This window comes from Capricornis sumatraensis, chromosome 16, assembly GCF_032405125.1.
Source record: "Capricornis sumatraensis isolate serow.1 chromosome 16, serow.2, whole genome shotgun sequence".
Classification (NCBI taxonomy): Eukaryota; Metazoa; Chordata; class Mammalia; order Artiodactyla; family Bovidae; genus Capricornis; species Capricornis sumatraensis.
Genome location: NC_091084.1, coordinates 29,897,025 through 29,920,672, shown reverse-complemented (window position 1 = coordinate 29,920,672; position 23,648 = coordinate 29,897,025). Strand labels below are relative to the sequence as shown.

Here is a 23,648-nt window from a genome sequence, read left to right as displayed (position 1 = left end):
CTCTTTTCTCCACCAGAAGAAATGGGTTTGCTATCTTATTTCTTAGAACCATGACTAGTAATATGGGGTGGGGGTGGGGGTATGGAGGAAGCCTATCGGTAGAGCTTGGAAATTATAAAAAGGATAAATTCATCAGCAACCATCCAACACCAGAACTGACACCTTGGGAAGGAAGGCAAATGGGGGAATTTTTGCTGAGAAGTAAGCATCTGGCGCTGGTGGTAAATAAAGACCATAAACAAGGGAGCAAATCAACTCGACCACTGAGAGGGTTGAGAAGGTATTCCCAGTGCTTCCCGCAGGGCTGACCTGGGTTCCCAAGCCCCTCCCTCTCCTCAGTGTGGCCCACCTGCCTCACACCTGGAGGGACACAAGACAGTAATGGGAAAGAGTATTTTCAAGTCTTGAGTGAGAAAGCTGCTTGGGGAATAAGCTGAGGGCATCGCAATCAAACGTCGGTGTCCACCACGAACCAAGGACATCGGCCGCAAAGACCATCCACCGGAGCAGATAAAGCCTCAGATTTTTCTTTTTGGATCTTGAAGCCACTGGTGTTCTGACAACCAAATTATGGCCCATGAGACATCCAAGAATCCGTACCACTAGGACACACAATGAACCCACTCGGGGCAGGCCTGGCTTGGAAAGGAGAGCAGAGGCACTTGCTCCTCTAGGCTCTCTGGCCTCTGCTGACTGCTCCCTGTGACCCGACTCTCCATAGAGGCAGAAGGCATCAGTTCTCAGACCACTGCAAAACCCTGTCCCCAGTCGGGCACTCGCTCACTGACCCCGTTATGTTATATATGCCTCCCAATAGGGAGGGGGGCAGAAACTGCTTAGCAATAGTAAGCACTAGTTCTAGAAGCTAAAAGGAAAACCTGCCAGAAAACAGATACAATTCAGATGATGTACTATCACAAAATTACTATTGTTGTTGGTCTTAATCACCCAGCTATAAACAGCCAGAGGTTCCCAATACCCCCTCAGGTTTCAGGCCTGGTCTCTCTGGGAGCTGGCACCCACTAACTTACCAGGGGACTCTTGGACGTCTCTTTATCCTTCTTGTTTTTCTTTTCCTTTTTCTTTTTCTTTTCTTTCTTCTTAGTGGCCCCAGGAGTTGACAGCTTGCCCCGCTCTTGGATCACCAAGTTCCGATAGTGTTCATCACAGGGGTGGTCCCACGTGGACTGCCCGTTGGCAAAATTGAAATAGTAAATATCACCTGTGATGTCCTGGCTGGGGGATGAGCAGAGGTCACAAGTTAGTCCCTGCTCAGGTCCAAAGCTACGTAGGAAAAAAGAAAAACAACAAGGAAGCAGCGAAGAGGGAAGAATTGTGGGGAGAGGGAAAGAGGGAGAGAGGAAGAGGAAGAGGAAAAAGAATTAATACAAAACTGGCTAGATGTGGCTAAGAATAAGGAGTTAGGTTAGACAGAAACAACCAAATAGGATATTAAGGACTTCTCACATGGAGATGTTTAATCATTAGGTTTCCCGAGAATTCATGCTAGACTAAAGAAGGAAAACTTGATTTCAGATGGATAAATACAAACGCTATGATGTCTTGGCGACAAATTCTAGGATAGACGTTGCTTAATATTTTCATAAATGATCTAAAGAAAAAAATATGTTGTGAAAGTTCTGATTTTGCAAAAGACTCTAAACACATAAGAGGCAACAATCCAAGTTAGTGTGGTCAATCAATAACAAAAGAAAATAATGTAGGTGGGTCTCAAGAATCTGTTTCAGCATGGTGAAAATAAGTCTAAAATAAGTCATTCATCCCATCCACCATTATCGGTAATCCATTAGGACAGCTAATAGGAAAAAACCCATCACAACAGCAATCAATGTGAAAGATAAAATACCCAGGAATAAACTGTGTGCAAGACCTTCATAAAGTTTCACTGAAAATTCGGGGGGGTGGGGGTGGGGAACAACTGGTAAGACGCCCCGTGTTCCTGAATAGGATTCAAGTCTGTAAACATGACAATAATCCTCAAATTAATATATAAATCCAATACAATCCTAATCGGGCTCCTTATGAAACTTGACCTTGTCTTGGCCAAGAAGCACATGAGAAGATGTTCAACATCACTCAACATTAGGGAAATGAAAATTAAAACCACCATGAAATGCCACTTCACACCCATTAACACAACTATTATCAAAAGAGCAGAAAATAACAAGTGCTGGCGAGGATGTAGAGAAACTGGAACTCCTGTACACTACTGGTGGGAACGTAAAATGGTATGGCCAAAGTGAACAACAGTGCAACAGTTCCTCAAAAAGTTAAAATTACCGAAGTTCCCTGGTGGTCCAGTGGTTAAGAATCTGCCTGCCAATGCAAGGGACACGGGTTCAATCCCTGGTTCAGGAAGATCTCACATGCCACAGAACAACTAAGCCCTGTGCCACACCTACTGAAGCCCCTGCACCCTAAAGCCCGTGCTCCGCAACAAGAGAAGCCACCGCAATGAGGCGCCTGTGCGCAACTAGAGTAGCCCCTGCTCTCTGCAACCAAAGAATGCCTGCGCACAGCAACGAAGACCCAGTACAGGCAAAAACAAAAATAAATTTTAAAGATATAGCACCATATTAAAAATCTGAATTACCATATAAACCAGCAATTCTACCTCTAGGTGTACACCCCAAAAAATTGAAAGCAGGAATTCAAACAGGTTATTTGTACACCGATGTTCATAGCATGTTATTCACATAGCCAACAGAAAGAGAAATTCTCAGAGGCCAGAAACAGAAAGAAAGCATGAAATCTGAGTAATAAGTGCATGAACTGACAGGTAGGGATCTGGCCTGGATATAAGCCCAGGGAACTTGAGTTTAAATGCCAATCTAGAACAAAATGTGGCCTTAGGGGGTCGTAAGTTTGGAAACTAAAACTGAGACCCTACATATATCTGGGGCTCTTCAGGCTGTTCTCGCCATGAATAAAAAGCCCTAGTGGGGCACGGAAGTAGCAAGGAAGCACCATCACCCACTCCAGGTTCTAGGTGGGGAAAATAAAATTTAATGAAAAACTGAAACCCCAAGACATATGTACATAGAGTCCAAATGTGGTAACAAAATGCCAGGTCCAGGAAATTAATGTAAAAATTTAGTCCTAAAGCACTAAAAAATCCTTGGCAGAAACCACTGTAAGGCTACTCAACAACCCAGGAATGAGACACTCACAGAAAATAAACCACTGCAGAAAATGAATTCACAAAATGCACAATGAATAATTACAAACCATGTGAGGAAACACTTCACCATGAGGGAAAATCAGTAACACAATGAAAAGAACTGAGAGTAGAAGAACCAAGAGAAGACTAAAAATAACACTATTTTAAATTATCGGAGGGATAAAAGGAGGAGAATCCATAATGAAAGAACAGAACTCTTTAAAAATAAATAAATAAACCTACACACATTGAAAAGAACTTAAGGGGACTTCCCCGGTGGTCTAGTGGTTAAGACTCCACACTCCTAATGCCGGGGGCCTGGGCTCAATGCCTGGCCAGGGAACTAAGATTCCACATGCCACAACTAAACCCACACACCACAACTGGAGAAGCGGGCATGCCACAACAAAGGTCCACTGCAGCCAAAACGAAAAATAAAATTAAAAAAAGAAAAGAACATAAGAGAACTTGTAGGAATTCGTAGTCATTCAATTCAAAAACAAACAAACAACAAAACAACACGCTGATTAAGCAGCAGATTTGACATAGAGGAAACAGTGAATTGGGAAATATATATGCTAAAGAAAATTATAAAGTCATTTTTAAAATATGAAACAGAAGTTAAGAGACATGGTGGATACAAATAACTAGGTCTAATATATTTATAGTAAGAGTTCTAGAAAAGAAAACGATAATGGTTGAGAAGTTTTTAAAACTGAAGAGAGACATGAGTCCTCAGAGTAAGAAAGCATTCCAATTCCTGTACACAAAAATAAATAAAAGTGAATCCACACCTAGATTTACTGTAGTGAAATTACAGGACACCAAAGATTAAAAACAAAATAATGAAAACAACCAGAGGGGGGAAAAATTGATTACCTACAGAGGAACAACTAATAAAGCCAAAAAACATGTCTTATTAGCAAACCCAGCAGACAGAAGATCATGGTACACAATATACAATATTGTCAAAGGGCCGTTTGACAAATCTGTATGCAACTGAACCATTATTCAAGAGTGAGTCCAGGAAATTCCCTTGTGGTCCAGTGGGTAGAACTCAGCACTTTCACAGTCAGGGCCCCAGATAAACCGCTGGGTGGGGAAAAGCAAGACCAGACAACAATCACTCAGGACACAGGAAGATCAACACATTTAGCATGCTTGATAAAAAGGACATTTAAGAAACAGAAGCAGACTCACAGACAGGAAACAAGCTTATGGTTACCAAAGGGGATGGGGAAGAACAAATTAGGAGTTTGTATTAACAGATACAATAAGGTCCTACTGTTTAGCTCAAGGAACTGTATTCAATATTCTGTAGTAAACCATAATGGAAAAGGACATAAAAAGATATTTCTTATACATATATATATAAATACACACTCATATACATATATACGTAACTGAATCATTTTGCTGTATACCAGAAACTAACACAAAACTGAAAATCACTATACTTCATTCTAAAAAATGAGAGACCACATTCTTATCAAGCACACATAAAACATTTAGGTAAGCAGGATCAATTACTGAACCAGAAAAGAATTCTGGAACAGCATGTAACAAAGAATAGAATCATGAACAAATAAAATTGGAAATCAATAATTCAAAAAATACCCAACTCTATCTCATCTCCTTCAAGCTATTATTTTGGAGAAAAGATACTTAACAAAATTTTAATAAATGAAATCCAATAATATGTAACCATTATCAAGCAGTTTACCCCAAGAAAGCAAGGTCGATCTAACAATCGAAAGCCCATCAATTGACCGTATTAGCAGACCAATATAGAAAAATCATGATTCTTCTGTATATGCAGATGCATATATAGATGCAGGAAAAAATATTTGACAAAATTCGATATCCATTTCGGATTTACACTCAGCAAGCTAGGAATACAAGGAACTTCTTCATCCTGACACACGACATTTAGAAAACCCTACAGTTAACACTAGCTAACGTCACACTCAATGGCGAAAGACTTAAGAGGAATGCTTCCCCTTAAGAACAGAAATAAGCCTAAAATGGTCACCGTCACCATTTCTATTCAACTATATTAAAGGTTCCAGGCAGTGCAATAAGGCAAGAAATAGAAATATAAGGTGTCCAGGTTAGGAAAGAAGATGAAAAAATGTCTTCATTCCCAGAAGACATACTATCTATGTAGAAAATTCTATAGAATCTACAAAAAAAGCTACTAGAACTAACGTAAGTTTAGCAAGGTTGCAGGCTAGAAGATCAGTATACAAAAATCAATTTTATTTTATATGAATGCAACCAACACTTGGAAATTGACATTTTAAAAGATAACATTTATAAACATAATGGAAAAGAATATGAAAAAGAATGGATGTATATTTATAACTGAATCACTTTGCTGTACAGAATACATTATAAATCAACTATACTTCGATAACAAAAATAAATACAAGATACCATTTACAGAAGCATCAAAAAAGGAGATAAATCTGACAAAATATGGGCAAGATGTGTAAACTAAAAACTAGAAAAGATTTCTTAGCAATATTAAAGAAAGCCTAAATAAATGGAAACAGACTGTGTTCATGGGTTGGAAAACTCAATATTGTTTAAGATGTCAGTCCTCTCAAACTGATTTATAGACTCAGGGCAATTTCAGTCAAAACCCTAAACAGGATTTTTTATAGAAATTGACAAGCTGATTCTAAAATTCATACAGAAATGCAAGGGACCTAGAATACAACTTTGAAAAAGAAGAAAAAAGTTGCACAATTTACTCTAAATGACACTAAGATGTATAACAAAGCTACAGTAACCCAGACAATACTGAAAAGCAGAGACATTACTTTGCCAACAAAGGTCCGTCTAGTCAAGGCTATGGTTTTTCCAGTAGTCATGTATGGATGTGAGAGTTGGACTGTGAAGAAAGCTGAGTGCCGAAGAACTGATGCTTTTGAATGTGGTGCTGGAGAAGACTCTTGAGAGTCCCTTGGACTGCAAGGAGATCCAACCAGTCCATTCTGAAGGAGATCAGCCCTGGGATTTCTTTGGAAGGAATGATGCTAAAGCTGAAACTCCAGTACTTTGGCCACCTCATGCGAAGAGTTGACTCATTGGAAAAGACTCTGATGCTGGGAGGGATTGGGGGCAGGAGGAGAAGGGGACGACAGAGGATGAGATGGCTGGATGGCATCACTGACTCGATGGACGTGAGTCTGAGTCGACTCTGGGAGTTGGTGATGGACAGGGAGGCCTGGCGTGCTGCGATTCATGGGGTCGCAGAGAGTCGGACACGACTGAGCGACTGAACTGACTGACTGAACCCAGACAGCATGGTATTTGTGTAAAGGTAGACAGACAGACCAATGGAAGACAACAGAGAATCGAGACCTGGAAGGAATTCCCCAAGTGACAGCAATTACTCACGGGACTGGGTGTAAGGGTCAAAGAGGACACATATACATAGGTTCCTTTTAAGTAGGAAGTAGAAATAAGTTTATAGAAATGAGATAATATTTTAAGTATAAAGCATGATGATTTGATAAACTTCTTTACTATGAAATGATCACCACAGCAGGGTTAGTTAACACCTCCACTACCTCCATAATCACCTTTCCTTTTTTGTGGTGAGAACATTTCAGATCTGGGACTTCCCTGGTGGTCCACTGGCTAAGACTCCACACCCCCAGTGCAGGGGGCCTGGGTTCAATTCCTGGTCAGGGAACTAGACCCCACATGCCACAACTAAGAGTTCGCATGTAGCAATAAAGATCCCACACGCCGCAACTAAGACCCAGCACAGGCAATACATTTAAAAAAAAAAAAAAAGAAAGAAAGAAAAAGAATAAAGAGATTAATGATGAGGCAAACGTGGCTAATATGATGGAGACTGGAGACCAGCGGAAACCACGACCCTACAAATACAACCATGAAGCCCCAGCACCTGGAATACCATGCATAGTGCTGACGGCTTTCCTACAAGAAAGATGTCATAAACTGGAGAAGGTCCAAGGAAAAGCGGCTAAAAAGGTCCAGAGAACAGGGAACCTGCCACGCAAGAAGAAGCTGGAAGGATTAGGCCTCTGAGGCGGCGATGAGTGAGGCCACAATTGCAGTCCTTTTGAAGCATAGCCAATGCATTCAGTGGTTCAGGAAAGAAGAGAATCATCACAGCCCGTACACACAACTGCACAATCCCAGCAGAAGACACGACCCCTCTGGGGCATCTGAGGGCTAGTGTGGGACAAAGGAAATCCCATTCTTTGGTAAAACACTTAGGTCACTTACTGTAGGGAGGCAGCGTAGAGAGAGCTCTGTGTACACGAGGAAGACAGAGCTGGATCTCCAAGAGTGAAAATCCTGGTTTGGGGGGGAAGATGTGGGAGACAGAGGTGGATGGCAGTGGCTGCCCCACCTCAGCCAGTCTGATCCTCACCGTCAACCTCTGTTCACCCGAGATGACCAAAGTGATGCCTGCTCCTCACAATTCAGAGCTCAAACTGAAACTGGAAACCTGGACCCATTCATGAACAGGTCACACAGTTCAGGGTTGGGCAGTCCAGGGAGACAGAAGCCACTGCCGATCTGTGTCACCGCACGCAAACCTCTCCAACACCAGCATCCACTCTGGACACGCTGATGAGGTCCCAGTATTGCCACTCTCCATCTCAGTCAGCAAAGAGTAACAGTGATACCTCCTCCGTGTGCTGAAACAGATGGTGGCGCTTGAGAGCTTGATGCAGGGCAGCAGCTGAGATCCTGGGACCCTGGAAGTCTGCGCTGAGACCCTCCGGGACCAGAAAGGCAGCCTGGTTGCTGTTGTTCAGTCGCTCAGTCGTGTCCAACTCTGCAACTCCATGGACTGCAGCACACCAGGCTTCCCTGTCCTTCCCCATCTCTCGGAGTTTGCTGAAACTCATGTCCATTGAATCGGTGATGCCATCCAGCCATCTCATTCTCTGTTGCCCCTTCTCCTCCTGCCTTCAATCTTTCCCAGCATCATGGGTCTTTTCCAATGAGTCAGTTCTTCACATCAGGTGGCCAGAGTATAGGAGCTTCAGCATCAGTCCTTCCAGTGAATATTCAGGGTTGATTTCCTTTAGGATTGACTGGTTTGATCTCCTTGCAGTCCACAGGACTCTCCAACATCACAGTTCTCCAACGTCACAGTTCGAAAGCATCAATTCTTCAGTGCTCAGCCTTCTTTATGGTCCAACTCTCACATCCATACATGACTACTGGAAAAACCATAGCTTTGACTATACGGACCTTTGTCAGCAAAGTAATGTCTCTTTTTAACACACTGTTGAGATTTGGCATAGCTTTTCTTCCAAGGAGCAAGCGTCTTTTAATTTCATGGCTGCAATCACCATCTGCAGTGATTTTGGAACCCAAGAAAATAAAGTCTCTCACTGTTCCCATTGTTTCCTCATCTATTTACCATGAAGAGATGGGACTGGCATCTGCTGGATCATTGAAAAAGCAAGAGAGTTCCAAAAACACATCTATTTCTGCTTTATTGACTATGCCAAAGCCTTTGACTGTGTGGATCACAACAAACTGTGGAAAATTCTTAAAGAGAAGGGAATGCCAGACCACCTGACCTGCCTCTTGAGAAATCTGTGTGCAGGTCAAGAAGCAACAGTTAGAATTGGACATGGAACAACAGACTGGTTCCAAATTGGGAAAGGAGTACATCAAGGCTGTATATTGTCACCCTGCTTATTTAACTTGTATGCAGAGTACATCATTCGAAATGCCAAGCTGGATGAAGGACAAGCTGGAATCAAGATTGCTGGGAGAAATATCAATAACCTCAGATATGCAGATGATACCACCCTTATGGCAGAAAGCGAAGAACTAAAGAGCCTCTTGAAGAGAGAGAAAGAGGAGAGTGAAAAAGTTGGCTTAAAACTCAACATTCAGAAAACTAAGATCATGGCATCTGGTCCCATCACTTCATGGCAAACAGACAGGGAAACAATGGAAACAGTGTCAGACTTTATTTTTCTGGGCTCCAAAATCATTGCAGATGGTGACTGCAGCCATGAAATTAAAAGACGCTTGCTCCCTGGAAGAAAAGCTATGACCAACCTACACAGCATATTAAAAAGCAGAGACATTACATTGCCAACAAAAGTCCATCTAGTCAAAGCTATGGTTTTTCCAGTAGTCATGTATGGATGTGAGAGTTGGACTATAAAGAAAGCAGAGTGTCGAAGAACTGATGCTCCTGAACTGTGGTGTTGAGAGTCCCATGGACTGCAAGGAGATCAAACCAGTCAATCCTAAAGGAAATCAGCCCTGAATATTCACTGGAAGGACTGATGCTGAAGCTCCAATACTTTGGTCACCTGATGCGAAGAAGTGACTCATTGGAAAAGACCCATGATGCTGGGAAAGATTGAAGGCAGGAGGAGAAGGGGCAACAGAGAATGAGATGGTTGGATGGCATTACCAACGCGATAGACATGAATTTGAGTAAGCTCTGGGAGTTGGTGACGGACAGGAAGGGCTGGCATGCTGCAGTCCACAGGGTCTTCAAAGAGTCGGACACGACTGAGTGACTGAACAGAACTGATGCCATGATCTCCTTTTTTTGAATGCTGAATTTCAAACCAGCTTTTTCACTCTCCTCTTTCACTTTCATCAAGAGGCTCTTTAGTTCCTCTTTGCTTTCTGCCATAAGAGTGGTATCATCTGCATATCTGAGGTTATTGATGTTTCTCCCGGCAATCTTGATTCCAGCTTGTGCTTCATCTAGCCCAGCATTTCGCATGATGTACTCTGCCTGTAAGTTGAACAAGCAGGGTGACAATATACAGCCTGGACGTACTCCTTTTTCAATTTGGAACCAGTCCATAGTCCCATGTCCAGTTCTAACTGTTGCTTCTTGAACTGCACACAGGTTTCTCAGAAGGCAGGTAAGGTGGTCCGGTATTCCTATCTCTAAGAACTGTCCACAGTTTTTTGTGATCCACATAGTCAAAGGTTTTAGTGTAGTCAATGAAGTAGATGTTTTTTCTGGAATTCCCTTACCTTTTCTATGATCCAACAGATGTTGGCAATTTGATCTCTGGTTCCTCTGCCTTTTCTAAATCCAGTTTGAACATGTGGAAGTTCTTGGTTCATGTACTATTGAAGCCTAGCTTGGAGAATTTGGGGCATTTCTTTGCTAGCATATGAAATGAGTGTAACTATGAAGTAGTTTGAACATTCTTTGGGGAAAAAAAAGAAAGGTGACCTGGGCTCTGGCCCAAAGCATCGGGCAGCCCAGAAGAGGGATGGCCCACTGCTGTTTCCAATTCTGTGCAGGACAGGCTTCAAAAGGTGGCCAAAGGATTTCCCTGGTGGTCCAGTGGCTAAGACTCCATGCTCCCAAAGCAGGGGGGCCCAGGTTCAATCCCTAGTCAAGGAACCAGATCCCACATGCCACAACTAAGATTAAAGACCCACAACTAAGACCTGATACAGTGAAATAAATAAATAAAAATGAACATTAAAAAAAAAAAGGTAGCCAGTTAAAGCTGATCTCCTCCATCTGCCACACAGGCCAAGCCAGAGGGCCACACCCACGCTGAACTCACCATGGTTTCCACTCCACAGGCAGTGGGGCCACAATGCCCTCTCGCGCCAGCCACATCAGCTGTGGTTCCTTTATGGGATCAATACCAATCTCTCTGGCAAATTCAAGAATTTCTGCAAGGAGGGACAGGGAGGTGGCAAGGTAAGAGAGGTGGGGGTGGGAGGGGGTGGGTACAAAGAAGGAAAAATCACAATCAGTCTTGGGAGATAATGAGAGAGATATATTGCTCTCTGCCCCTGTTCCAGCTAATACTTGGTCTCTGGCCCTAGTTCCTGACACTGAGCTCCTACATCTTGTGCAATTTCCTGAGTGATGGGAGGGTCTTCCGTCCCAGTGAGGAGACTCTGGGTGGGCTCCTGGGTGCAACCTGGTCACCAGGAAGACCAGTCATGAGTAGAAGCTTGGAACTTTCAGTCTCATTGCCTCCATTCTCTAGGGAGGGGCTATAAAATGAGTTAGTAGGCGATCATACCTACATGATGAAGCCTCCATAAAAATCCCTAAACTCGGGTTCAAAGAGCTCCCAACACTTCCACGTGCCAGTAGAGTATCACATCCCAGCTCCACCAGGACAGGAGCTCCAGCACTTGGGACCCTCTTCATATGGCTGTTCACCTCTACCCTTTATCCTATCCTTTTTGGGCTTCCCTGGTAGCTCAGGTGGTAAAGAATCCGCCTGCAATGCAGGGGACCCATTTGATTCCTGGGTCAGGAAGATCCACTGGAGAAGGGATAGGCTACTCACTCCAGTATTCCTGGGCTTCCCTTGTGGCTCAATGGTAAAGAATCCGCCTGCAATGCAGGAGACCTGGGTTCAATCCCTGGTTTGGGAAGATCCCCTGAAGAAGGGAAAGGCTATCCACTCCAGTATTCTGGCTTGGAGAATTCCATGGACTCTATAGTCCATGGAGTTGCAAAAAGTCAGACACAGCTGAGTGACTTTCACTTTGTGGGTCATCTCAGTGGAGGATTTTGGATGCTGACATATCCAGGGACTAGGAAAGGCAAAAAGGACCAGCTGAAATGTAGCTAGCCAGGGACTGTGCGTTCATTAATTTCACAAATATCTTCTGAGTGCCTTCTATGTGCCAGTCACCATGTGCCAAGACTACAAGAGAAATGGCCTCTGTCCCTATGGAGCTTACATGCTGGTAGAAGAAACAGCCAGTAATGACATAAACAGATAAATATACAAGGAATTAAAGCTTCTGATAAACATAATGAAGGCAGTAAGTGAGGTATGAGACTGAGAATGTCGAGGTAGAGGGGCACTCCTTTAGAACGAGTGGTCCAAAAATCTCTCAGAATGGTGACGCTTAACCAATTCTGTGGGAAGCAACGAAGCCAGGCGTGCAAAACACTCTCAGGCAGAAGAGCAGATGCAAAGGGCCTGCAACACATAGGAGCCTGACCTGTCTGGGCATGGCCAGAAAGCCCATGTGACCAGTAGAGGGAGGGAAAGGCAGGCACTGAGTCAGCCTGGCCAGGAGGCAGGGCCGGGTCATACAGAATCCTGCACATCCCACTAAGGGCACTGTGCTGAGTACAATGCAAGATTATATGGAAGATTATGAAAAGCAGAGCCCTGATAGGATCTGCTTCACACTGCGGGTTCACTCTGGTGCTAAGTGGAGCACAGACTGGAGGCGGAGGAGGAGAAGCAGGGAGGCAGACTAGGAAGTGGCTGCAAGCCCAGGAACAGAAATCGGGGGCTCGAACTCAGGATGTCTGCATGTGACTGAGCAGAAGAGAGGTTTTTTTTAATAAAAATCCTGAAAAAAAGTTAGACCCCTTTCACAATAGCAAACCAAAAAGAATAAAATATTTAAGAAACAAACTGAGGGGACTTCCCTGATGATCAGTGGTTAAGACTCCATACTTTCAAAGCAGGAGATGTGGATTCAATCCCTGGCTGAGGAACTAAGATCCCACAAGCCATACAGCAAAGCCCCACCCCTCCCCGCCAAAAAATAAGAACTGAGCAAGAAGTGTGCAAAATCAAAATGAAGAAAACTTCCAGTTACCCCTGAAGAAAACAAAAAAGATGCAAACAGAAAGGAACAAATGTTCTTTGATAGGAACCCCCACGTTGACCTGGATGCATAACTTAACTGCAGAGATGGCAATCCTCCACAGGCTCATTCATAAATTTAACACAATTTTCTCTCATTTTTTTCTACTAACAGTCCCCTAATACACAGCCCTCCCCAGAAAGACAGGGCAATTATAAAATCCATGAGGAGATAAAGCAGACAAGATAACCAAGAAAACTTTGAAAAAAGAAGAAGAAAAAGAAGGGCATTTCAGCCTTACTAGACACTGGAAGGCTTATAACCGAGCCTCAGTAATTCAGAACACAGCTCTGTATGAACAGACAGCCTCAAAGAATAGGAGAGAGAGTAGACCCTCATGCACATGCGGCACTCAACCAGTGGGCAAAGGATGAGCTATTCAGTAAATGGTGTGGAGACGAACCCGAGGAAATCCTGAGAGCAGGGGAGCTTTTCTAACTATGATCAAAATTCAGGGGCCACATGAGAACTGGCTTATAAATTTAACACAAAGATTAAAAATTTCTACATGGTAGGACTCCCCTAGCGATCCTGTGGTTAAGACCTTGTGTTTCTGTTGCAGGGGGTGCAGGTTCAGTCCTTGGTTGGGAACTAAGATCCCAGGTGCCACACAGAGTGGCCAAAAAAACAATTTTTTTAATTTAAATTTCTACATGGCAAGCAAACAATAATCCTATGCTATAACAAATCCTATCCTATCCTAATGTGGGATCCACAGATCCAACAGTTCTTCCCCGAAACTGGCTCACAAACCATCTGAACTATAAGTAAAATCTGTGTGTCCAGGTCTGCAACTCAGGAGAAATTCAAAGAAATCTTCACCCATCAAAACAGCCTAGTGTTTCACAGTGAGGGCCCTGGAACTAGAAGACCTGTGTGTGGGTCCTAACTGCCCTGTAGTAAACTGTGTGACTACTGGGAAGTGACTTAACCTTTTGGTGCCTTGGTTTCCTCATCTGTAAAATGGGATAATAATAGTGCCTCAATCATGGAGTTGCTACGAGGGTTGAAAAGGAAATAACATGTAAAGTTCTTTTGTAGAGAAACTGGCACATGGTAGCACTCAATAAATGTTGTTGTTATTATTACTAATAATGCTAGTGTTGTTTTTAAAAAACACAACCACTTCCTGGTGGCTCAGACTGTAAAGAGTCTGCCTGCAGTGCAGGAGACCCGGGTTCAATCCCTGGGTTTGGAAGATCCCCTGGAGGAGGACATGGCAACCCACTCCAATATTCTTGCCTGGAAAATTTCAGGACAGAGGAGCCTGGAGGGCTACAGTCCATGGGTTGCAAAGAGTTGGACAGACTGAGCGACTAACACACTTTAAGAAGCTGAGTTTCCCGTAGCCTCAGCACATACTGTATTTTATGATATCTTCTTAACCATAACTTCTTGAACTGAACTGGTGGCTCAGACGGTAAAGCGTCTGCCTACAGCACGGGAGACCTGGGTTCAATCCCTGGGTCAGGAAGATCCTCTGGAGAAGGAAATGGCAACCCACTCCAGTACTCCTGCCTGGAAAATCCCATGGACGGAGGAGCGTAGTAGGCTACAGTCCACGGGGTCGCAAAGAGTCGGACACGACTGAGCGACTTCACTTCACTTCTTAACCATATTTTCATTTAAAATTAATCACTGATCTGACCCGAGGTCACCAAACTTTTTCCATAAAAGACCAAACAGTAAATATTTTAGGCTCTGTGGGCTGTACAGTCTCTGGTGACAATGACTCAATACTGCCCCTACAGTGTGAAAGCAGCCATACACAACACATAAACAAAGAAGTGTGGCCGTTTTCTAATAAAACTTTATTTACAAAAGCAAGCTACAGGCCAGGTAAGGCCAGCCCCGGATCTAACCCAAATATACTGAGCAGCCCTGAGCAGCCCTGTGCACGTTCCCTCCTCTGCACTAGAAGGACGAAAATTAAATCAGAAACAATCACCCTCACAGAACTATCACGACACCCCCGGGGCCTCTTACCATGCTCGCTGGGGATGTAGTTCTCATCATAGTCTTCCTCCAGAACCAGCTGGTCTCCTATGCGGATGGGTCTGCCGGCCATGATCAGTCTGGGCTCCAACGCCTAGATCCCCCAACCCAAAGAGAAAAATCAGTGCCCTAGCTTAGAAGGGGAGAAGTTGGAGCTAGTCTTGGGGCACCTGGGCAGCCCAGCCCCCGCAGGCCAGCTGGGCCAAATAGGAGGTTTCTCCAGACACCGGGGAGAGTGGAACGGGGAACCAACAGCTCAGAACTTACAAGCCTTGTACCAGGGAAAGTTCCCGGAGACACACCTCCCCCAAAGCCTTGCTGAAGACTCCATGGACCACAAAAGTTCTGGAAACCCAACTCTCTCAAGGGTTTGACTTCATACATTTGCCCACAAAGACGAGTAACAACTAACAGTCTACGACCCCTGCTAGAAAACCCTAAACAGCAAAATAACTGGCAGCACACGCACCCCTATACACCAATGTCCCCTGGTGAGCGCAGGCTGTCTCAACCTGTGGCCCTCTTTGCACATTCCTACTGACATTCAGCGAAGCCCTCAGGGGGCTTACAGTCTAGTGGAGGCAGGCACACAGCTTCACCAGAAGTAGCAGGCAGAAGAGAAAAAAAAAATCCTCCTCTGGGGAGTATTAAGGAAGAAGTCATACACTCCCAGTGCAGGGATGAAGGAAGACTTTGTTAAGGAACTGGGTTGAGAAGGCTGACAAGAGTTCTGAGGACAGAGGGAAGAACCCAGGCAGAGGGAACAGCCTTTGAGGCAAGGCATTATGCAGCGCCAATGCCAGCGTGCATGGCAGGGACCGCGGGGAGGCCAGGCCCAGTCATGGTCATGGAGAGCTTGGTGGACGATGCTGAAGAGCCTCGACTCTGCCCTGTAGCAGAAGGGAGTCACTGAGGGCTTTGGTGGGAGAAAGTGACACAGAGTGGCCTTTTTTTTTTTTTCCAAGATGAGAACTTTGGCAGGAGTGTCCTGGCCGGATTGGAGAGATGAGAGACTAGCGTCAGGAAAATCACTAAAGAGGCTATGGTCCCTGGGAAAGATGATGAGGGCTTAAACTAGGGCAGAATCAGTGGGAATGGAGAAAAAGGGACAGACACAAGGGATGATATGATGTTAGGTTTAACGTGAGAGAGTCAATCCCTAGGCAGGTTTATAGGAAGCCCGGGGTTCCTGAGGAGGAGAGGGGGGTCTGGGGCTCTCGAAGAGGAGATAGGGGTCTGGAATTCTCAAGGAGGAAGAAAGGACAAACGCCTTTTTTTCTCTACATTCCTTAGTCTTAGGCACCTAAAACACTTTTTTTTCTTTAAGCCTGGAACTGATGATTACACAACAAAAAACTCAGTTTAAACTCTGTAACTAAGAATTATATATCAATGTATCCTGCTTGAGGACAGTTTCTCCTTCCTAAAAACCTTCTGGCTAATCCTGTTATCTTAAAATGTAAATTATGGGAGTGGGTCTAGTAAGATCTTTACAACCTTGAAACATTCTTCTGATTTATTGTAATAACTAATTTTAAAAAGTATATAACCCCCTTGCATAGACTAGCAAGGGGGGGCTTTCTCCATCCCCCTTCTGATGTCTACGTCAGAAGCTTTCGAAGTCCCTTTTCACTTCAGTGAAACTCTACTACACAAAAGTTCCTGGTCCCTGGTCCCCAAGTTAAATCTTCTTTGGAGATCACGAATCCGACACCTGTTCACCTAAGCTGTCAACAGGACCAGGATGGGGGCGGGGCGGGGGCAGAAGAGTGGAAAGGAACCAACCTGAATGCAAGGTTTTTAGCTCAGGGAGGGGGCAGTATCACATTCTTCAACTGACAGGCTGGTGTGGTTCCACACCTGTTCCTCCCTTCGCATTCCTGCTCCTTCAACAACCTCAGGACCCCAGGTCACAGCACCAGTCCCCTGTGGGAGCTCGCACACTGAAGCCTGAAGATGCCTGGACAAGTCAGCCTGTAGCACGTGTAGACAGCCCCTTCGGAGGGCCTCCCCCACTGAGGCAGAGTCAGCCGCTCCGCTGTGACCAAAGGGAGGAGACTGGAGGAACTTTCTGACGTCTCCTGCAGCCGCCTCTTCAGAAACGGGCACTGTTCACCTGGGGCAGCAAGCATGACAGGGGAGTAAGCAGAAAGACCTGGTCAACAGAAAGGAGGCTGGGATACAGCTAGTGAAGAATACTCAGGAAACAGCCAGGTCAGTGACTCTGAATCTGCTCCAAGATCCCTGGAGGGGGGCCCATGATAAACGCAAAGGATCTGAAGGACCATTCCGTGGCCCTCACTGCACCCTGGCAGGTGAGAGATGGACATGGGAGGTGTCTTGCGTTAGGACTCACAAAAGATGGTTCCCAGACTTCCCTGGTGGTACAGTGGAGAAGAATCCACCCGCCAATGCCGGGGACACAGGTTTGACCCCCTACTCTGGCAAGATCCCACATGCCGCGGGGCAACTAAGCCCAAGGGCCACAACCACTGAAGACCACGTGCCCTATAGCCCATTCCCCCAAAAGGAGCCACCGCAATGAGAAGCCCACGCACGGCAACTGTAGAGTAGCCCCTGCTCATCACAATGAGAGAAAGCCCAGGCACAGCAACGAAGACTCAGCACAGCCAAAAATAGATAAAAATGCCTTTTAAAAAAGATACTTCCCTTTGTCCATCACTGGACCCAACGGAGCCTGCCTTCTGCCACCCCTCATTCCCACCACGACACCTCCAAGCAGTAACTTAGTGCCTCAGGAAGAAAGGCTAAAGAAAGCAGCATTCTTTCCCGCAGTACTTAAGCCCAAGTGAGATGCGCTCTTCCTCCCCTAAGAACACGTAACACCTGTGGATGTAATGCTTGTAATGCCCCCACACGCACAGTCTGCCATAAGTAGGGCCCCGATATGGAAAAAAGCAAAGCAGGAAAGTACCAAGAACCAGGGCAGTAGAACGTGGTCCACAGGCTGGGGGCTTAAAGAGATCTCAGAATCTTTAATCCTCTGAGTCAGGGAGGAGAGAGAAAGAAAAGGGGAAAAGATCTCTGGGGGTGGAGGAATCACAATGGCCTGAACATCAGGCTGTACCTTATTCAATTCAACAGGCAGTGATGAATTCTGCACTGCACCAACTAACTCAAGGAATCTGAGAAGTTCTGCCTTTAACAGACTTCCCTATCCCTACACACGTGCCATCTCCAGAAAGAGGGGGCAGGTAAAATCTCTTGTCTTCCTGGCAAAATGCCTCATTAGCTACTTACAAAACTGTCTGTGTTTAACTATTTATAAAGTTCGGGAAGAATGTGGAAAATCTAAATTCCTGAATCACTCAAATGTCCAACAAATCTTCTGCCGGAAAAAAAAAATTAAAATGTGGGTGGTCTATTTCCTGGCTTCAGGAAAGAGGTAGGCAAGGCCAGGGCAAAAAGAACAGGAATTGCAGGATTGAGGAAGGTAGTGGAAGAGAAACCATATTCGTTCAATGGCAGCTGGAGATCATTTATTCATTCCAGAAATACTGGGTCGGCCCAAAATGTGTGTTTGGATTTTCCCTTAATATCCTGCAGAAAAACCCAAATGAACTTTTTGGCCAATCCAATATTTATTTATTGCTGGGCACTGGAGAGGCAATTAAAAACCGATCCAGCTGCTACTCCCCTGGAACTGGTCTAGTGAGGCAAGGAGACAAACCAGTCATAGGAAAGCGTATAGTTTTAACTGGGGAGGAGCTCTGAAGGGAATGTGCCTGATTTAGACGAAGCCCGTGCTGAGAAGTGAAGAATGAATAGGCAGTCACCAGACAAAGAGGAGGAAAAGGTGTTCTAACAAAAGCAGCAGCAGGTGCAAAGGGCCTCCAACAGGAAAGAACACTAGGCGAGGAGAAGGGTTGTCGGAGACGATGCTGGACAGGTGGGTAGCAGCCAGGCCACACCGAGAACTTGGCCTGGAAGGTCCAGAGAGCTGGAAGTGAGGAAAGGTGTTTCCAGATACACATTTTGAAAGAGGTTACTCCAGGAGCCACTGGAAATACAGACAGGAACGGAGGCCAGGTTGGAAAGAAGAAAATCAGAGTAGCTGCAGAGAGATTAGGAAGGAAACCATGAGCCAATCTAGACAAGAGCTGATGATAACCTGGGCAAGAGGGGGTGAGATGAGAGGTCTAAGAAAGCAGCCCTGAGGTCAGCTCCAGCAAACACACGACACGTGTCCTAACGTTTCCCACCAAGCCCGAGACCCCGAGGGACAGCGCTGTCAACCTTGGCCCCCTCACGAGGCTTCAGGACCATCAACACTGCACTCCGTGCAGCACTTACCAACCGACCAGATGAAACCTGATGACATGGGCATGCCACCAAGCCTGGCACTCACTGTGAGCCACAGAGCTTTGGGGGAGGCTCACCCAACTGTCCTCATCCATCTCCTGCCAATCCCAGAATCTAGCAAAGAAAAAAAAAGAATGGCTCATATACCTCCTCCAGGAAGCCCTCCCTGACTAACCTCAGCCTCTCCTGTCAACTTACAACCACTTCAGCACAAAGCACACAGGTTTTCTTGTGTTCACAGGCATATTATTTTCCACATGACCTTTTTCATGGGAATGTGTTCTATCTCTCCTGTTAAACCAAAGACATCTGAGGCCATGCCTCTGCCTCCTTTTGCCTTTTGCAACCAAGCCTAAAATAAGCTATGTAAAGGTAGAAGCCCGGTCACTGCTCTAAACTACTAACAGACAACCGAGGAATCTCAAAAGCCAGAAGAAAATCCCAAGAGCTTTGGTCCAACTGCCCTTCCCATGCCAAATTTCTCCTCTGTGCTTTGTGTCAGACAGCATTAATGGTCGAAGCACCAGTTCGGGGGCCAGAAACAAGCGAATTAAATCCCATCTCCCTTGCTTACCAGCTGTTTGACCTTAGGCAAGGTACTTCCCCTTCTCTAAGCCTCAATAACCTCATGCGCATAACTCATACAGCTATGATAATCTAGGCTGTCTGAAGATGAAACAATACTTGTGCCTAGCACAGTCCCTGATACACAAAATACGCTAAATAAATTTAGCAGTATTACTGATATTACTGCCAATTCCACGGTTGGATCATTCTTAACTAGTGAACGGTCTCTCTCACCTTAAGCCAAAATCTGTTTCTAAGAAACCTCCTCCCATTTGTCCTGTTCCACCCTCTGGACCCAGAGAGCACCCAAGGCGTCTCTACTCCAAGCCAAGTTTTCCCAGCTCCCTTCCCTTCAGCACATGCCATTGGTTCCGTCTCCCCACGTCGTGGTTACCTTCCCATGCATGTGGTCTAATTTAACAGGCAAAGCCAAAAAGTTCTGCACACCTGCATACTCACCAAGCACACACATGCATATGCGTACTTAGGGTTCCTCGAGTATCATTTCTTCCACCCTGCTTCAACAATTATAAGGAAAGTTCACTACCAGAAGAGAGAAGATTTACTGGAGAAGGCACTGGGGAGAACGCTGAAGCCATTAGAGCTGATTAGGTAGTGGTAATGAGCACAGGCTTGGGAGCATTCTTGGCTTTGAATCCCGGCTCTATCACTTACTACCTGGGCAAGTTGCCTCAGTTTCCTCACCTGTAAAATGGGGTTATCTACAATGTCTATCCAGAAGGGTTATGAAGACTAAGTGACTCAATACATGTAAAATACTCAAAACATAGTAAAATCTCAATAAATGTTGTTATTGTTGTTCAGTCAGTAAGTCGTGTCTGACTCTTTGCAACCCTATGAACTGCAGCACGCCAGGCTGCCCTGTCCTTCCCCACCTCCTGGAGTTTGCTCAGACTCATCATCGTCGGTGATGCCATCCAACCGTCTCACCATTCACTTATTTAAAGGGCATAGCCTACATTGCTCCAGAGGACAGATCTAGCACTGGGGAGTATAAACTAAGGCCCTCCAGACATCCAATAACCACTGATTGACTGGTCAGGCACTGTGCTGTCAGGGCTACAAAGGTGGGAACACTTCAGCTCAAGCTAGCTGTGAAGCCACATATGTAAACACACGATTATGCAGTGTGTTAGGCGCATTAAGGGAAGTAACAGAAAATGCAACAGGACACAAAGGCAACGGCGACCTATCCTACTTTGGGAGATCAGGAAAAACACTGCCGAGGACCATCGAGATGGCTTTTTAAAGTTAAGCAGGAGCTCATCAGGATGAGGGAGTAAGGTTATCTGGAGACAAAAGACACAGCTTGTACAAAGGCAAACAGGCAGAAGAGAGTATGTGGCAGGTGCAGAGAATTAATGAAGACAACAAAAGCTTATATTCACTGAATACTTTCTATGTTCCAAGAACTGTACTAGTGCTGTGTATACATCATCTCACCGCATCCTCTCTGCTAAATAGAGATTTTTATAATCTCTTATTTTTCAAAAAAGTAATCTGAGGATAAGCAAATTTAAAAAAACTTTAACTTGCTCAAGGTTTTACAGCTAGTAAGTGGCACAGCAAAACATGCATGCATCCATGTCTATCTGACTCCAAAGTCTTGAGCTCTTAAAAAACACCCTTTTAGACCTAGTTATTACCCCCATTTTACAGATGAAGGAACTGAGGCAACTTGCCCAGCTGGTAAATGGCAGGGCTGGGATTCAAAGCCAAAGATGTTCCCAAATCTGTGCTCATTTGTTGTTTTTGTTTAGTCACTAAATCGTGTCCGACTGTTTTGTGACCCCGTAGACTGTAGCCCGCCAGGTTCCCCTCTCCATGGTATTTCCCAGGCAAGAAAACTGGAGTGGGTTGCCATTTCCTTTTCCAGAGAATCTTCAAGACCCAGGGATCAAACCCATGTCTCCTACGTCAGCAGACAGATTCTCTACCACTGAGGCACTAGGGAAGCCTCTGTGCTTATCACCACTGCATAATCAACTCTACTGTCTTCCATGCTCTCCTCAGGGCCTTCTCCAGGAAATATTATCTTTTTCGGTCGTGAACTTTCTTTATAATAGTTCAAGCAGGGCGACCAGCACACAAGGGACAATGGCAGGAGAAAGACGTACAATGGAAGGCAAGGGACACATGATAAGTGGCTTGGGAGGATTGTGGCTGCATCTTGACATAACAAGGAGCCATCACAGGATTTCACAAAGGAGACCGGCCTGATCAGATGTGTAGTTTGGAGAGATGATTCTAACAGCTGTGTAAAACTACTTGGAAAAGGGCAAGAACAGAAGCAGAGAAAGCACTTAGAAAGTTATCCTGAAAACACAGGCAAGAAATGATAAATGAAGTCAGTAGCTGTGAGAATGAAAAGGGCCAGATTCTAGGTGTTGTAGGAGGCAGAATAATAATACCTGATGTCTGCAGTAAGTGAGGGAGAAACAAGAGGACAATCAGCACTTAGGCCAGTATATTGTGCTCTTGTGTTCACTGCTGTGCCTTGCCCAATAGCCCCACCTAGCATACTGCCTAGATATAGGAAATGTCCAACAAATGTTGGCAGCATATTCTAGACGAATGAATTACAAGTGCAGATGTGGCTGAGTGAGTGAAGGGGTGAAGTCCTTCACTGAGACAGGCGCTACAAAGGAGGAACAGATCTGAGGGACCAGGAAGGCTGGGTCAGCATTCAGCTGGGGATGATCAGTAATCAAGTGGATCTCAAGAAAAGAGGTCTGATGGGAGCCAATTGGGGAGTAACCGTTAAATAGATGGTAACTGAAACTCTGGGTGAAATAGCCCCAAGACGGAATGTGGTGGGTAGAAAGGAGGGGCTTTGCGAAGGCTGATGGGGGCGGGGGCTAGGAAACCAGAGAGAAAGGAGTCGTAGAAGGCAAGTGAGGAGGGCAGTTCCAGAGGGAGAAGGTGGATTTTTTAATTAATGCAAAGAAAGAAAAAAGCAAAAAACTTACTATCTTCCCCAGCTGACCAAAAGACGGCAGAAGGTTGGGCCTGCCCGGGTTCGGACACGGGGGAAGCTTCCCCAAGAGAGAAGTACTCATGCAGGGTTTAGAAGGCCAGCCTTACACAAAAACTGTGAACAGGACAAACAAGCTAGAGGCCCCGTCAGCTGACACTCGTGGCCCAGGGCCCGCTCTCACTGCCCCGCCAGCACTCCAGCCCAGGCCCTTCCGCCCCTCGGATTTTGGATACAGCCGCACTGATCAGGCCGCTCCATCCTCACTTCTTCCTTCAGTTCCCGCCCACACTCGTGCACATCCCGCTGGGTGGCACACGAATGTGCCTCGATTCTCCCGCTTCCCTCCGTTCCCCGCCAACCAACCTCTCCCGCAAAGGCGTCCTCACCTGGCCCCCACCCCGGGAGGCCCAGGGCGCTAGCTCCCGGCTCTTCGCGGCTTCCCCAGCACCACCCCGGCTCCCGCTTCCAGGGACGCCGGGGTGTTGCCCTGCAGCGGCCAACAGCCACTTCCGGAAAGGGTACCAGCCTAGCAACTAAGGGTACCGCCTCTACCTGGAGTCAATAGGTCGCTGAATGGGAGCCTAGCATCAGATTGGTTAAACGTCCCGTCGAATCACGGCGGCGTTCTGCACGTTTCCCGTTGTATGATGGGAGATGTAGGCCAATATAGTAGATGGGTTTCCGCGTGAGTTTAAAAGAGGATTCTGAATTTAGACATGAGGGGAATTTCTTCCTGAGCAGGCAAGGATCATTCATAGTATCGACAGTAACGTGTATTAACTAAGGTAATTTTTTGTTATCATTTTTAGTAGTATAATTAACATCAGGTGAATAATACACTGGTCCTCAATAATCAACCTACAGGCTTTAATAAACAAAAGACTCTCACGTGCTACTCATGAATTAAGAGACCACTACCCATCTTTCGGAGAAGGCAATGGCACCCCA

At 45.4% G+C, this 23,648-nt stretch overlaps 1 protein-coding gene across 1 annotated transcript in view; it reads right to left on the bottom strand.

Moving 5' to 3' along the window:
• The window catches only part of CEP164 (centrosomal protein 164), a 69,844-nt gene extending 46,673 nt beyond the window's left edge, over window positions 1-23,171 (bottom strand). Inside the window, 4 exon segments of the mRNA XM_068988281.1 lie at window positions 1,032-1,236; window positions 10,747-10,858; window positions 14,804-14,906; window positions 23,087-23,171. Of these exon segments, the coding sequence (XP_068844382.1) occupies window positions 1,032-1,236; window positions 10,747-10,858; window positions 14,804-14,885 (399 nt within the window). The 5' untranslated portion in view covers window positions 14,886-14,906; window positions 23,087-23,171.
• Between the last annotated feature and the right edge of the window lie 477 nt (window positions 23,172-23,648).